Here is a 16,050-nt window from a genome sequence, read left to right as displayed (position 1 = left end):
GAGGGGAACAAGTGTGTACAAGAAGTAAGAAGTCTTTACTCACGTAATTTTTAAATGCTTCTTGTGTTTGTTGTAAGGGTTTAATTCTGAAGGCTTCGGAGTCACCTGCATAGCACTGGAAATTCAGAAAATCCCAAACTGGATGATGGTGTTGTGGGCTGGGGGTTAGACAAATGCACTGGTGTGTCAGGGTTGCTGCCTTGGCCGCGTGTTCAGCCTGTGCGGTTACGAACGCGGGACCCCTGGGAGGGATGGCAGCTTCGGTGCAGTCTGTGCCGCATCGTGTCCCTGGCATGGCCACTGCGTGCCCAGCTGATACGGTGGCACCTGGTAATGCAGAAACAGCAGAGGCTGGTTCAACTCTGAACAGATCAGGGTAGCCGTACCCAAGTTTTCAAGGGTGGATCAGTGAGCCAGGCTGCTTACTGCTTCACTCTGGAGCAGAACAAGACGTGGGTAATATATTCCCTTGCAGTGCTGGGCAGGAGCCCCAGGGAGGAAAAGCCTGGCCCTGGGCTCTCCTCCACCTGTGAGGGCAGCTCACAGGTTCAGCCACATAAATGAAGCACCTGGTTTGTGTTTTGCCTCAATACAGAAGGGAAAGCAGCATTTCCCTACATTATGTTTGTGTATGGTGGTTGTATAGTGTGTATATAGGTTGTATATGGTTGTATAGTGACCCCTCCGCCAAATCTCTGCTCCCGTGCCATGGTCCATCCAACTTGCTTTTGCCATCGTTTCTTTAGTAAGGGCTCATATTGTGGCATTTGTCACAACTGTAGCTTGTAGGACTTGCACATACAGGGGCAGAGCCGAGTCCCTTTGCCTCCCCTAACGCAGCACTCCCAGGGGAAGCTGTCATGAGGGTCTGGGAGTGAGACCCTCTGATGGTACAGACCTCTGATGCCCAGGAGCATCGCCTCACTTCTGCCCAGGTTTGGGCCCTGCTTGTGCGTGTCCAGTGACCCAGGCAGGCTGCAGTGCTGACCAAGGGTGCTTTTCCTTTTCCCAAACTTGAGCCCCAGCTCCCCTCCATCCCTGATAGCCCGAGCAGCTCCTCTTGTTTGCCAACACTTCTTTGTAACTTGAGTGTTGAAACAGTTAAGTTTCATTTTGGAAAGTTCGAACAGTCTGAGTTACATGGTAGTTAGAGCTGCTGCTGTCAGCTTTCAGAGTAAAGAGAATTAGCAACGCTCATCCCATCAACTTTTGTGAAATCTCAACTAAATTCCTGCATTTCTGTGTAGTTATCTTCTCCAGCTAATTGTGTCCTACACAATCCATCACGGCTTTGACTTTGTTGCTTCCGTAATGGAAAAGTCTCCAGGTTCAGACAAATTCCCCATGCAGAGACAGAGGTACTTATTATTGTGCAAATTAAAATTATGTATGCTGAAGATGTCTGCAAACTGCTTGCCACCAGAACTGCAGAGAATTTGTTTGATCTGTGTCACTTGGATGGAGTGGAAGAGAGCCTGTGCTAGAAATAAACACAGAAGAATAGCACTGAGAGCCATAATATAGCACTCTAGGTAGGCAAAAAATGTCAGTAACATAGGGAAGAAGCAACAGAACAATAAGGTATGAAGAAGTTATTTGCTTCAAGGTTTTTCTTTGCTATGTCTACACGACTGCAAGCTGTGTTTGCTCGCTCAGTGTTCAAGGGTCTGTTGTTCCCTTTTCTCTCTAACATTCAGCTTTGGGCCTGGAGACCCACCAGCTGGAAAAGCCCATGAGTAGATAAAGACTTTTGGAATGTTTTTTATTTAAATCTTAGTGGGGCTTGAGCCTAGGCCCCCCTTCCTCCCTAAACCTTCCCAGCCCTCATGAAGCAAGGGGAGTTAGGTGAAGCCCTGAGGCTCAGCCTTCCTTGGACTTGGAAATGCAGAATCTTGCTGCTGATCAGTGGCTACAGGGTGACACACTCCTGGGTCAAGCCGTAACCTACCTTCCCCTCTTTGTCCAAAGCCATCGCGAATGTGCTGTTCGGCTTACCTAGGGTAAGCTGAAATCACGGCAAAATCATCCAGTCCTGTGATCTGGGCTTTGCGACCTAAGCAATCCCAAGTTACCTGCTGGTCCAGACCTGGGGTAATTTCTGCCATGCTAAATTTATTTACAGGGCCATCAAAGATTTCTGGGATTGTGCAAATACGTAGTTCAAGTCAAGCGTAGGTGAGGCTTAGCTCAGTGTTGATCTTTAGCCTGTCCGTCACGCTCATCTCTGCATCTTCTCCTTTCCCGTGCTTCAGTGTTTATCGTTTGCAATGTTTATTATGGGAGTTTTCTCATCTGCTAGGTTGAAAAAAGCTGATAACAGGCCAAAACTTTTGGGCTGCTTGCTTTCTTTCCCAGGACTGTTAGAGAGTAAATCCAAAATGACAGAGAAATAAGGTCAGGAAATAATGAAATGTGGCTTGAGAGAGAATATGCCACTTAACCAAGGCAGATTCCTACCTTCCTCAGAAGATGAGAGCTGCGGCAGAGTGCCATTCAGATATATCCTGCAATTAAATAGAATGCTGTGAGCGTGTTTCTGCACAACAATTGTCACGTAGTGGTGACCCCCTGCTTGTTTTATTTTTTTTTACTGTTTGTGCCTGAGCTGTGGGAGTCTGTGCCTGGTACACACGCATGGGTGTTGCCCTCAGTGGCCAGCTGTGTGGTGGTCCCCAGCAGGACTGACTGATGCTCTAGGCATCCCCTGGGTCTTCTCCCTGGGGAGGTCACCCCTATGCCCACCACAGGCAGAGCTGGCAGGAGCTCTGGGCCACTTGCTTTGCCATTCTGCGAGCCAAAGAGCCTGGGCAGTCCCGTGCTCCTCCAGCCACTTGTGAGCAGCAAGTGAGGAGGTGGGCGAAGCAGAGTAACACCTTTGCTGGGTGGCTTTTAGCAATGGTGCACTCGTCATCTTTTGCCTTCTCAGGGAAGCTGCTGGTTCGGCTGATGCATTACCACACCCACAACTGCCACTTCTGCCAAATAATCCAGGATATTGCATGTAAAACCACGTGCACGGCATGCAGATAAGCTAAAGGCAAAGGTTGGTGCTTCAGAGGGCAGTGCTTAGACTCGTGCATTCTGGACTCTTCATCTTTTAAGGAGGCTGTCTCATCTATCATTACTGTACATGTCTATACAATATGTGTTTTTTAAAAACAGAAGGGTTAGAATTTAATCTGGAATGCCAGGAAAGAAGGTGTTGTGAGGATGCCTGGTATTTTTGCTTACCCATACCACCTCCAACATTCAGCCTGTTTTTCACCATCAGAGGAGTCCTAGCACAGCCTTCATTTCAAAGATGACTCATTTCCCTTTCTGTAATTCTCTTACATGCTAGTGCTAATAATACTTCTACAAGTGGAAGTCATTATTATAGAGGACTGCTGATAAACTGGCTCATCCTACCCTGCCTCTCAGACGGTATCGCCTCAACGTTTTATGTTCTGTCGGAGAGAGTAATTTTGCTTTCAACCCTGGAATTTAATTAACTTCCAAAGATGTTCCTGCATCCATTTGGAGACTGGTGGCATTAACCAAATAAACCCACTCAGTGGTTTCTTTAAGATACTTGTTCGTTGAGCCTTTGTTTATGGTGAGCTGCTGAGGCAGGGTGTTTGCTGCCTGCCCTATGCCCCATATATCAGGGTGAAGAGGGAGCAGCCAGGCGTGCCACAGGTGGCGACGATAATAAGGCGGTGATGTGATTCATGTGATGAGGGATAAAGGACGCAAAGGCACCAGCAGTCACTTTTCCAGGCTCTGGCACTGGCTGTAAACCCAGGACTCCCCGCAGCATGCCCTCTGCTGTAGAGAGGGGGACGAAGGAACGTGACGTTTTGGCTTTTTCCTGGTTCTGATTTGTGAATCCTGAATCATGACGTCTGTCTTTTAATGTTCTGGCATATGGCTAACACCAGCATGGGAAGGATGCTATTTTAAGACCCCTCCTTTGCTTGTGGAAGCGTGAGAAGCAGAACAGCGAGCCGTCTCGCACAGCAACTGAGATTTCATGGCAGATGTCAGTTAACCTGATTTTTGTATTTAAAAAAAAAAAGAAAAGAAAAAAGGTTTGCTTTGTTTTGTAGAGCTTGCTTTGCATATGTCGGGCTGCACTATCCAAAGGGAGGAGGGTGGCAACAGAAAGCAAATACATCCTCCAGGGACGGCCTGGGTGATTTTTGTTCACATCCTTCTCACTGTGGATGCTGAGAGCATGTTGCCTTTGGGAAGAGGATGCTGAGGAGCAGAGGGTGTCAGCATGATGGGTGCCCTGGGCATTGCTGGGTGGGCTGCATCTCTTGGGGATGCTAGACAGCTTTGCCTCTTGCCTTTGTTTCCCATTGCTACTGCTTGCAGTGACCCCAGAATGCAACGTTTCCCCCCAAAATCACTCATACTCAGTAGCTAATTAATGGAGCCTCTGCTTAAACCTCTGGTACCCCGAGCAGGGCGTAAAAGCTCTTTGCTGTTGGGGAGTCAGGCGGGAGAACTGGTACTTTATGTTGCTCATCCAGTTTTCTCTCTGCTGCCTCCCCGAGGATGCCAAGGTTATTATTTAATAACCGCGCTGGCGTGCGTCCCCGCAGGGTCCCCGCAGCAACCTCTGCGGTGGGTGGGAGCTGCAGGGAACAGGAGAGCTGGTGAGAGCTGTGGTGTGGAGCTGGGAAGCATGCAGTGATTTGAAGGTGGTGGCAGAAAAATTCCTCTTATAGCTCTTGGCTCTGCAGGAGAGGGGTTGTAAGGGCCACGGGGGAAACTTAAAACTTCTCTAGCATGGGGCTGGAGCCAGCTGTCCACCTCATGCCATCCTCTACTGATGCATCTCATCAGTAAACCCTCCTTTTGGTCCCACTTCTGGTCAGATTACAACATGGTGCAGTAAAACCACCGCTTCCTTCACTAACTGGGATAATGGAAACCCCTTTAATAATTCAGGGGATAAATTCTGCACCTGGGGTGGTGGATTTTGCAGGAAAAAGCATAGAAATAGAGATTGTTCTATTGGGTGGGCTGAGTGGGGATTGCCCACACTGACTGACAGCCCTGTGGCCTTTCCTCTCCCCAGATAGTGATGTACATAGGCCAGGTCTCCAAGGACATCCTGAAGTGGCCTCGGCCCCTCTCGCCACCTGTCGTCAAGCTGGAACTGAGGACGGACGCAGAGTACGGGATGCCTTCCACCCACGCCATGGCAGCCACTGCCATCTCCTTCTCCTTTTTCATTGCAACCACAAACCAGTACAAGGTAGGGGGTACAAAAAGAGGGGGGGGGGAGAAAAGGAAAAAAACCCATGTGTCTGCTTCCAGCAAGCTGCAGAAAACTAGCAAATCCAAAGCCGTGGCCATTTCCAGAGGACTTCTGTATTTCTTTTCACAGGTGTATATTTTTCCCTGTTGCTGCCCGTAGCTGGCTGATAATAGACACAAGAAGAAATTTAGGGGGAATCTCTGTTCTTTACCATGAGCCCTGCTCAGAACTGTGGGCAGCTGCCCTGCCCTGCCATGGTTTGGTGGGTTTGCTGTGTTTTTTGGGGTGGAGGTGGGTGGGTGACCCTGGAGGGAGCCGTGGTGCTGCTGTGGGAGATGCTCAGTGCCAGCGTTTTGTGCTCTCCCTGTGCCTGCCAAGCCAACGCTGCACGTCGGGAAACGCCAGCTCCCAGGGAAACCAAAGGAGCTCTGTGTTGCCTGGCTTTCGTTTGATGCAGGAAAAGCATCCTTGGAAATCCCCTGGCTCTGGCCTGTGTTAGGCTAAGAGCATATAACATGATTTGAGAGCCTGTTTGTCAGAGAAGTAAGAGCGGTTTCACTGCACTGGAGCTGTAGGCTGCTTGGGGAGATCTCATCATTATTTTCCCCAAACCTTCAGCCTTTTATCTTTCTAAAAGGTTTATTTCCTGGAAACTAACTTCTCTATGATGATTATTTTAGTTTCATGTTTCATTTTATGAATCTAAACGTGTATTTCCTGTATTCTAGCAATAATAACTTCCTGGCTGCATCATATTTAAGTGTGTTGCTCAGCCTCCTCAAGTGTATTTCAAAGATAAACGCGTGTAACCAAGACGGGTCACAGTATGGCCGGAGGGTCTTACTGTCACAGTGTCCCTGGGTGTCCTCCCCATGGTGCCAGCGTGTGTGCAGGGACAAAGGGTGGCCACCCGTTTGATGAACGGTACTGCGTCCTGGGGGTGTGACCCATAGAAACAGAGATCTTGGAATTACACCTGGATCTTTGAGTTAATTTAACTGCCAGCCTCCTCCGATCCCGGCCATGAAGCAGTGGGCTTTGCTCCTGCCCTGAGCAGGTCAGTGGCACCCATAGCTGCAGCACCAGCCTCCTGCTCCCTGGTAATGGTATGGTAACTGGTCAGAGCAGCTTGACAGTGGGATGCAAAGGAGGAGCCATGGGATGGGACATTTGTCAGCCCTGGAAGGCTGGCTCCATCTCATGTGTCAGATCTGCCACAAAGACCTGGTCAGCAGCACTTTCTCCTCCTCCTTGATCAATAAGCTACCAGTGGGACACACAGCTCTTCATGGGCTGTCTCATACTTCTTGGAAATAGCTATGAAACAATAAAGCTGCTGGAAAATAATTAAATGATTTAATTGCCTCTATTAAGAAGGAAAAAATCTACCAGTACATTATGCTGCTATCTTCTAAAGCTGCCCTAGTCATCAATTACTGACCTGGACTAGCTCCCAGCCTGCCTGCTGAGGAGGGAATAAAGTGGGCATAAATCCTCTGTAGGCTTAGAGAAGTGAGGAAAAAATAGTGTTTTATGAACTGGGAGTGACATCTGCAGCCGGGCCTGAGCTCTCTATTTTGGGGGCTAGAGTATGCCAGGGAAAGAGAGTCAGAAGGGAGCTGTTATGCTTAACATTTCCACAGAAGCATTTTTGCCCTGGTCAGTCATCAGCCTCTCGGCAGCAGATGGAGTCTTTGTGTCAAATCAGGTGAATTAATTTCATTTACTATATTTTGGGTTGGTTTATTTTTTTTAGAAAAATGTCCTTTATAGACTGAAAAGAGCACACCAGCCCACTCAGTTTCAGGGTTTGAATGGGTGGATTAAGGGCTAATATATTAAGATTATTCTTTGCCAAATCATAGAATGGTTAGAGTTGGAAGGGACCTTAAAGATCATCGAGTTCCAACCCCCCTGCCGTGGGCAGGGACACCTCCCACTAGACCAGGTTGCTCAAAGCCCCATCCAGCCTGGCCTTAAACACCTCCAGGGATGGGGCATCCACAACTTCCCTGGGCAACCTGTTCCAGTGCTTTACCACCCTCACAGTAAAGAATTTCCTCCTAATATCTAATCTAAATCTCCCCTCTTCCAATTTAAAACCATTACCCCTTGTCCTGTCACTACACTTCCTGACAAATGTGTGGAGTTTTCTTCCTTTTTAAATGTTGATTTATTTCAATACTTCTTTCCATGTTCATAGGCAACTTGGAGAGGCAATTAAGCAAAAGCAGCTTTACAAGATGACAATTAAACCTTAAGTATCACAGGGAAGAGTGATCCTGACTGCTCCAATAGCTGGACTGTGGTTTCAGCCCAGACATTGATTTTCCTCTCCCAGCCCGCTGCTCGAGGACTATTGATCACGTTTCTGGTCAGGTTCTGCGGCTGTCGCCTTCCCCTTGGGTGATCTGAGGCTGCAGTTCAACCTCGGGCATCGCTTGCACAACATGCTGTGCCTTTCTTCCCGAAGATCTTCAGCACTAACATGGGTTTTGCAGGTGGATGTTGGGGGGAAAAACTCTGCAAATACCGTCTGTTTCCCAGGTTTCCCCACGCAAAGACTGGACCTTCACAAAAGTGGGTGCCACAGATAATGAAGCAACCTTCTGGCAGGATTGCACGTAGCCGATGTGAGGTCTTCTCTTAGGTCACGTTAATCTCTTTGGGAAAGTAGAGCTCAGGAGCCACTTCCCAGTGCAAGATCCTTACGTCAGTCCATCGCTTGGATGTTTTATTTCAGACATATACTGATGTTAAAGTGGATAATGGTGTAATGTGTGTATTTTATTTTATTTTTTCCCCCTTTTCACAGTATCCATTTGAACTAGGCCTAGCAGCAGCGTTTGTGTTTTCGATGTTGGTGTGTCTCAGCAGGCTCTACACGGGGATGCACACAGTCCTGGTAAGGATGCCCCACATCGCCCCGTGCCGGTCATGCCTCCAGCTCCCCTTACCTTCAGCCATTCCCATCTCCCACTCTTCCGCCTTGGCTGTGCCACTGCTGGAATATAGGAATCATGCCGCTAAACTTCAGGCTGTACATTCAAAGGCAGCTGTAAGGAAACCCTCAGGCTATTGCTATTTGAGTCTGCAGGGGAATTATTTATACCATTAGGGAAGCAGCGGCACGCGTGGGTTGAGGAGCCGGGTGAGGTCGGTGTGGCATCTGAATTGTACTTCTCTATTTTGAAATTTTAATTGCGAGGAATGCGCTTGGGCAACTGACGCTGCTCCTTAGCCAAGCCTTTTGTGCAATAGTATCACTGTTGTAAGCGAGAAACACGGGAGTGTCAGGGAAGGAATAGCAGGTTGGTGAGTCACGCCGGCGACCAGCAGAGAGAGGAGGAAGAGGGTAAAATGTGACAAGTGAGCTGCCCTTGGGGGACTGGGGGACAGCGAGACTCACGTTACCATACAGGGACATGGCACTTAAAAAAATATTATGACAAGATTCTTGTTTTCCCCTGGTAGGAAATTCATTCTTAAAGGATTGAAATGCATGAATACTTTGTCTGAAAATAATCATAAAATATCGGTGACTTTATATGACAGACTCATTGGGCACAGTTGCTGAGAGATGTCAGCCCTGCTTTAAGAACAGATTTCAGTGTGACTCTGATTAGGCAGTAGCTGGTTCCTTCCTGATGAGAGGAAACGTTATTGATTTGCTACGTAGAGAGGTCAGAGGGGTGGTCCAGCTTCCCAAGAATGGGTGAAAACTCCCGGCTACTTCCCCACAGGAATTTGATACGCATTGTTTCTTGGTTGCTCATGCATAAATAGTTACATTTTTTTACTAAGTAGTAATTATGTATGTTATAATAAGGAGGCTTGAATAATGTAAGAAAGGGAGCCCCTGTGAGATTAAGTTATCTATAAAATATAGCTTGACCTTCCCTTCCAGGCCTAGGGGATCAAAACAATATCTTAAATGGAGTCTGGAGACACCCTTCCTTGGCTAGTGACCTTAAGTCAATCTGTAAAAATTCTTCACATACTTCCCTTGCTGGTCCATCGTAATGAAAGACTCCTCTAAATTTAGATAGATTTTAGGGTAAAGAAGAAAAAGCCTTTGTGCCTTTGACGTGATAAAAAAGGGCCTTAAAATAAAAAAAGCTCCTCAGTTGAGCTGTGAGCAATGCTGCCTTTCAAAAGAGCCAACGTACTTTGGTGGGGTCTCCATCCCATGCGTGCCACGGTGGGGATGGAGCTGGGGAAATGCCTGGTGATCACAGCTGCCCCAGTGCCCCTCTCATCTGCGGCCCCGTCCTTCCCACCTGCAGTGACAGGTTCTTCTTGGGGAAGAAGTGTGGTTCAGAGCCGTTTGCTGCACTTTGAGGGATGGCTCCAGCCTGAGCTTCACGAGATGCTGCGAGGCCGAGGTGCAGGGGCTGCTCAGCCAAGCCACCAGCCGAAACAGCCTCTATCTAATGAATTCTTAACTGAGGTCTCAATAGAAAATGAATAGTGACAGGGTATGATTATGTATTAAGTGATCATAATATTTTAGTAAGGCAAACGAACAGGTAAAATATATCCACCGAATTAATGTAACTGAATTTTTCCCACTGGAGGATCCAGAGGAGGGTGGCAGGGTGGTTGCACCATGCTTTGCTACAGCTGTAGCTGAAGGTCCGGTGCAGGGACTCGTCTGCTGTAGCCCCAGCTCTACAAATCAGCCCGTATTTCAGCATTGCGGGCGTTGCTCTTGGATCAGGAGCAGTCTCAAAAAGCACATTCATGTCAGTAGAAGAGATGTTACGACTAAAGACCTTCTGGAGGTGCACTGAGCCGGTATGAGAGCTATCTGCATCATGATAGCCGTATCAGAATGAATACTGTGATTAGGGAAAAGGGAATAAACACCCATTGCCTGGGCCGTTACCAGGAGAGCATCACCCAGCCAGAGAAAGGGATGGAAGCACTTGCACTGGTGAGAGATAGTTTAATTACAGCAACCCACTTTCACCACCATAACACGAGAATATCCCATGTTTGGGGAGAAGCAGGGGAAAGGCAGGGTTCTTCCTTCTAGGTCTTAAATGATGGAGTCTGAGGATGTGGTGAAGAGGGAATCTGGAGTTACCTGGAAAGGGCAAAGGGAAAATTTGGACACATTTTGAAGCAGAGAACCTGTAGCATTTTAGGGATTATCTATAAGGAACAAAAAGCAATTGGAGACACTAGGACTGGGGTTTGTTGTTGTTTGTTCTTTTTTTTTTTTTTTTTTCCTCAGACAATTGTAGTTTAGAAAATATTCCTTAACTTCCCATCTTAAAACTTTGGCCCAATTTTTGATCCCTGTCTCCGTGAGATTAAGAAGTTTTTCTGCCTCACTGTTGCTGGAGCATGTCTGAGTCATCTCCTGTTTGAAACGATGAGCGATGGTGTTCGTGTGAGTGCACAGCATTCCAAAAAGATGCGAGCAAGACAATCGCAAATCGTGTTGGGAAGAACTTCACCAGCCGAGGTCGGCCCCCACAGCAGGGGGAGGAGGGGAGGCTTTTAGCCTTCTTTTAACCCCTCAGGGCCAGCCGTAGGAATTTCTTGATGCACCAAGCTGATAGGTTTGCCATTTACTGTGGCAGCAGAGCGGGGTCTCCCTTGTCTCCAGCCAGCGGCGGGGCTTGGGGAGGCAACCAGTTACTCCAGAGCCACGGCCGACCTTCTGACAGGCTTTACTGGTACCGCAGCTTCCACCGGGGCTGTCCTGAGCTAGTGCCCTGTGCCGGCCGGTGTGGGTGGTAGGATACAGGGAGAAATTAAAAAGTCACTTTTTATGACCAAAAAGAAAGCTGATAGTTGTTTCTCTAAACGAAGTAAATTGTTTTGGGGGTTTTTTATTATTTTTTTTATTATTATTTTTTTCCTCTGAGATACCGATTCAGTGTTGATGCATTTATTGCCGATTACAGCACCCTCAGGAGAGGGTGCTCTCTAACCCCCACCATGCTCCTTTGCTGTGCTGGGTCTCAGGTTTTTTAACACCACCATTAATTCTGAAATTTCCTCGAATATTTTAAAACCGATAAGCAAACAGTGTATTGTCATCACTTTATGCACTGTGCCAGTACAGTCCTCGTGGGATGAAACAGAGTAACCTCTAGGAGCGGGAGGCAAAGAAGAGGTTTCTGGTGAGGAGAGTGAGTAGCGTCTGTGAGTGCGTGCGACTTCAATAGCAGTTTCAACGGGAAGAGCATGGAAGGTCCTTGCCTTCAGAAAGCCAGACCGCACGCTTTTGCAACCCTAAAAAAAAATCGTGCTCAAAGACCTTGTGAAACAAAAAACCCAGCCCAACACAAGAGCGGCAGCAGTGGCTCCAGTACCCACGGACCGTGCTCCCTCGGTGATGGGCAGAAAGCGTTCCGAGACATCCCAGTCCTGCATCCCAGCCATCGCATGCAGCTGGATGTTCACCTCCCTTGTTTCTCGTTATGTACCTGTAGCACAGGAAAATGACTTGAAGGTCTCGCAGAGTGTTAGAAACCCGACACTGGCCCGTTCTCTAGGCAGCACAGCAAAATGGCAGCTCTCTAGCTAAAATTGATAGGAGAGAGGCCTCCCTTGTGTGGAACCCGGGGAGATGCTGGTGGCGTGGGGGAGGCAGGGGGGTGCTGTGCAGGAGCGGGGCCAAGCAGAGTGGTGATGGGGGGCTTTTTTGGGAGGGATGGAGCCTGTGGGAGGACTTGTCCGTGCTGAGGGAGCTGGGGCATCTCAGCAGGGAAACGGGAGGTTTTAAGCTTTGCCGGTAGTGCTGCACCTTGAGCAAAATTCATGCCTGCCCTCATTTAAAAATTCCTTTATAATTGCGGGTTTGGCGAGAGGTTAATCTGTTTACACAGGCAGACGGGCAAGAATGTGCTTCCTGGGAGTGCTAACAGCAACTCCACCACAGGGAAAAGCTAGGGTCCTGCTCCTGAGTGCAGTCAGGAGAGTCTAGAAAAGCAGTTTTTCTCACAGAAATCAGAGCCATCCCAACTTCTTCTCGGTTTAACAGGTGAGGGGTGGGGGGTGGGTGGAAATGATAAATTCTGCACTGCTAGATGTCTTTACAAAGTGTTGGTCTTGAACTCACCCACCCCTTCTGGGCATTCAGGAAAACCAGACCGCTGCCCGTGTGTACCAGAACCAAGGGGAGTCACTACTGACGGCTGCAGCCGGGGATGTCCCGTGCTCTCCAGCAGCTTCTAGTAAGAAGTCTCCAAAATGAGAAGCCCATATATTGGTGGATGGGGGGAAAAAACAGAATAAACCACTGGTGTCCAAACTTTTTTAATTGTGCACCCCTATCATTAAAAGTTTTTGAGCATGCAGTCCCAATGTATGTATATTTATTTATGAATTACATACATGTACTACTGCACTGATACATACATTATAAAACATGCACAAAAACATAAATTAAAAAAGATAAGGATGAAAGAAGCACTACTTTAAAAATATACATATATATACTTTATTTTACTTACTAGTGCTGCAAAAAATATTTTCTTTCCACAGCCCAATGGGTTGTCTTGCGCACCCACTTTGAAGACCACTGGTATAAGCCACTGGTTGGGAGCAGAGTTATCTGGGTCCTGTTTGAAAACTACAGGAGTCGTGTTACTGGGCTGAACAGGAGGATAATGAAATTCAGAAAACTTTAATCAAGTACATAAATAGAGGCTGCCTGCGCCCCAGCCGGGAACTGCTGGAGTCAGCTGGATAAATGTGAACAAAGCACTTGGTTAAATGTCTTTAATTGGAACGGAAAAGCACATGAACAGCTTTTGAGGTTCGCTGCTTATCACACATGGGAGGGGGTATTGAGGTGTCCGGACTTTTTCTTATAATATGAGGTGGACAAGTAGTGGGGTGAGAAATGGAGGTGCACAGTGGTGGTGGGATTTCTGAGCATCAGTGTGGGGAGCAACCCCCAGCTCTTTTGCGTTGAGGCGGTTACTTAGTGTTGGGCCAGAACATACCTTTATGTGTAAAGTTATCACCTAAAAATTGGTATCTGTCAAAAGATGGATTATTGTGCTGTTGTGAAATATTGGCACTTAATGGTATTTTAGATATTAGACACCTGTGAACAACTTTGTGTATTTCCATGGCTATCCTCATGTCATGAATGAGGGAATAAATGTGGGTGGAGATTTGTATTAGGAATATGCAGAATGGCTCTGGGAGTTGCTTAAAACCAAACGTGCTGTGAATCTATTGCCTGGAAGCTGTAAACAGCTAAAGTTCAGCCATGCTGGAGTAATGCATTTACCAGAAAGTCATTAAATATTTTTGTTGTGAAAAAGTCTCCTCGTTCCCGCCTAACCATAAATGAAGTTCTCATAAATAATTCATTTTAGACTGTGACCAAGCACGGTAGTAGTCAACTCTCATGACTCAGTGAAAAAGATACAGTCCTGAGAAGAGGACATTTCTGCCTGTGATTAACTCCAGGTTTTGCAGGGCATTTCGTGGTCAGAATACAAATTCTGCTGCCTCCCGAGCGATGCCAGGAGAGCAGCACAGGGAAACTTGTTCTATCGCTTTTTATCTGGCTGCTGTCATACAGACGGCTTTTGTTAGGGGTTACCTCTTGTCTCCCTTCCCAGCCTTGCGGTTGACAACAATCAAGTTCTTAAAACACCTTATTTGCCTCTGTTAATAAATTAGGTTTTAACTATGTGCTTGCCTCGGGCACTTGACTACAAGAGGGATTTCAGAGGCTTGGGCAACAAATTTCTCCTTGATGTATTCCTGCCCAGCGGTGCCTACCTCTCTCCGAGGCAGAAATCATGGCACACACAGCATGTCCCGCAGCTCTGCGGCTTCTCTCCCCCCGAGCCTGTGTTTCTGGACTGGGTGCTTGTCTCTGACAAAAGACAGCATCTTCCCACTTATGCAAAGCAAGGAAGCGATAATCCTACTGATATGGTGAAATTACTTGTAGGATTATGTATGAAGGCAGCTTGCCATGATATCGTCCCTGAGATGGAGTTGTGCCTGTGCCTTTTCCACAGAGGTTGTAGGTGGAGAGTGTCCTGAAAACATGAAAGCAGGTGAGGGGAAGAATCTCACTTGTTCAGGAGAAAATGTGAGTCAATAGGTATGTTCACACGGACAAGGTTGGGGTCACAGATTGTCACGTTTTGTTTAGTGCAGGCTTCAAGTTGTCCCTGTGCGAGGACAGTGCTGTCTCTGTGAATTCAGGGTGTTCCCCCACTGCTGCCGGCTCAAAAGTGCACATGTTGGTCTTTTACCATCACCTGAGAATTTATTTTGCCTCCCAGGTCTCACAAAGCCCTTAAACGTGATGTCTTTGCAGGATGTGATTGGTGGAGCGCTGATTTCAGCTGTGCTGCTCGTGCTCTTGTACCCTGCGTGGGACACGATAGATCACTTGCTGTTAACCAGTCCCTTCTGTCCACTGCTTTCCATAGTTGTGCCTCTTGTCTTATGTTACAACTACCCCAAATTAGACTATTACAGCCCCACCAGGGGAGACACTACTACTATCTTAGGAGCAGGAGCTGGAGCAACTGTGGGATTTTGGTTAAACAACCAGTATGCCTCGCCAGCCTACACCAGTGAAAATTTTCAGCTTGGATTTCCTCTGATCACCAGTAAATTAGTGGTGGTCGTGCTAGCCAGGTTCTTCGTAGGGATCTTTATTGTTCTACTGACGCGCCGGCTCATGAAGAGTGTGGTCCTCAGCATGCTGGGCTATCGGTACAAGTTTCCCATTGGCGACCTGGAAGCCCGGAGACGACTGGAAGTCGAAGTGCCGTATAAATTTATAACATACTCCTCGGTTGGCTTCTGTGCTACTGTGCTTGTGCCGCTGCTGCACGAGCTGTTAGGACTGATGTGAGCGCAGCGCCTTCCTCACAACGTCATGTGTGGCACCACCATTTCAGAGATGTGATGAGTCAATCAAGGCTGGTAACTTGACCAAAAGGTGTTTTGTGCTTTTCTGCACTGGCCTAGAATACCCGATATGGAAGAGTCACGGCAATCCCTGTACACGAATAACTTTGGGTTAGAAAGTGCTGACCCTACTTTTTCCCATAATTAGTCCCTGGCCCAGATGACTGAAGATGACAAGCCAAGAGTACAAAGCCAAAATCCCTACCGGAGCGGCAGCAGCAGCTTGTTTGCTGTGGAGTTGGGGGTGCCAGGAAGCGTGGCTGTGCCTGTGGGACACCGGCCCTGGGGCTCCCTGGGCTGAAAAACCACCTGCTTGGCCATGGGTTTACTCCTGCTGAAGTAGGAGAACAAGCCAAGGGCGGGCTTGTGTTTGGGGCATGGGGGACCGAGCAGCTGGTGGGGTGGGGGAGGAAACAACCAGCCAAGAGTGAAGTGCTGTCCTTGGGGCATGCAGAGCTCTGCCTGCGTCATGCTATCCCCTGGGGACCAGGGGTGAAGGAAGAGGGGCTGAAGATGGGAAGGTGATGTGGAGGCTCTTCGAGTGCTGGCACCTTTCCACTGTTGGGCTTTGGTAGGGGTGTCCTGCTGGCCAAGACCAGCAGGTTTCTTCAGCAACCAGCATCAGCAGAGATCAGAGATGGCCACACTTGGGTATGGCTCAGCATTTCCTAAAGAAATCTGGTGATTATTGTACTTGTTGCTTGTCATAGTGTCTTCTGAAGGCACTGCCAGAACTTGCTAGTTCTGTGTGTATGGTTTTATGCACTGCAATCCTTAAAAAAACAAAACAAAAACCCCAACAATAAAAAAACAAACAAAAACCAAACAAAGAAGTGAAACAGAAGAAAGAAAAATCCAACACAAAATGCTTTAAATATTTGTAACAA

At 47.7% G+C, this 16,050-nt stretch overlaps 1 protein-coding gene across 1 annotated transcript in view; it reads left to right on the top strand.

Annotated features, from left to right (window-relative positions):
* Positions 1–15,107, top strand: part of SGPP2 (sphingosine-1-phosphate phosphatase 2) — a 35,986-nt gene extending 20,879 nt beyond the window's left edge. Inside the window, exons 3-5 of the mRNA XM_074153820.1 lie at positions 5,069–5,248; positions 8,067–8,156; positions 14,562–15,107. Of these exons, the coding sequence (XP_074009921.1) occupies positions 5,069–5,248; positions 8,067–8,156; positions 14,562–15,107 (816 nt within the window). The remainder of the gene's footprint in view (positions 1–5,068; positions 5,249–8,066; positions 8,157–14,561) is intronic.
* The last annotated feature ends 943 nt before the right edge of the window (positions 15,108–16,050 follow it).

The sequence above is a fragment of the Numenius arquata genome, chromosome 9, assembly GCF_964106895.1.
Source record: "Numenius arquata chromosome 9, bNumArq3.hap1.1, whole genome shotgun sequence".
NCBI classification, from domain to species: Eukaryota; Metazoa; Chordata; class Aves; order Charadriiformes; family Scolopacidae; genus Numenius; species Numenius arquata.
Note: the sequence above shows the minus strand (reverse complement) of the source record. Positions and strands in the feature narration are given on the sequence as shown.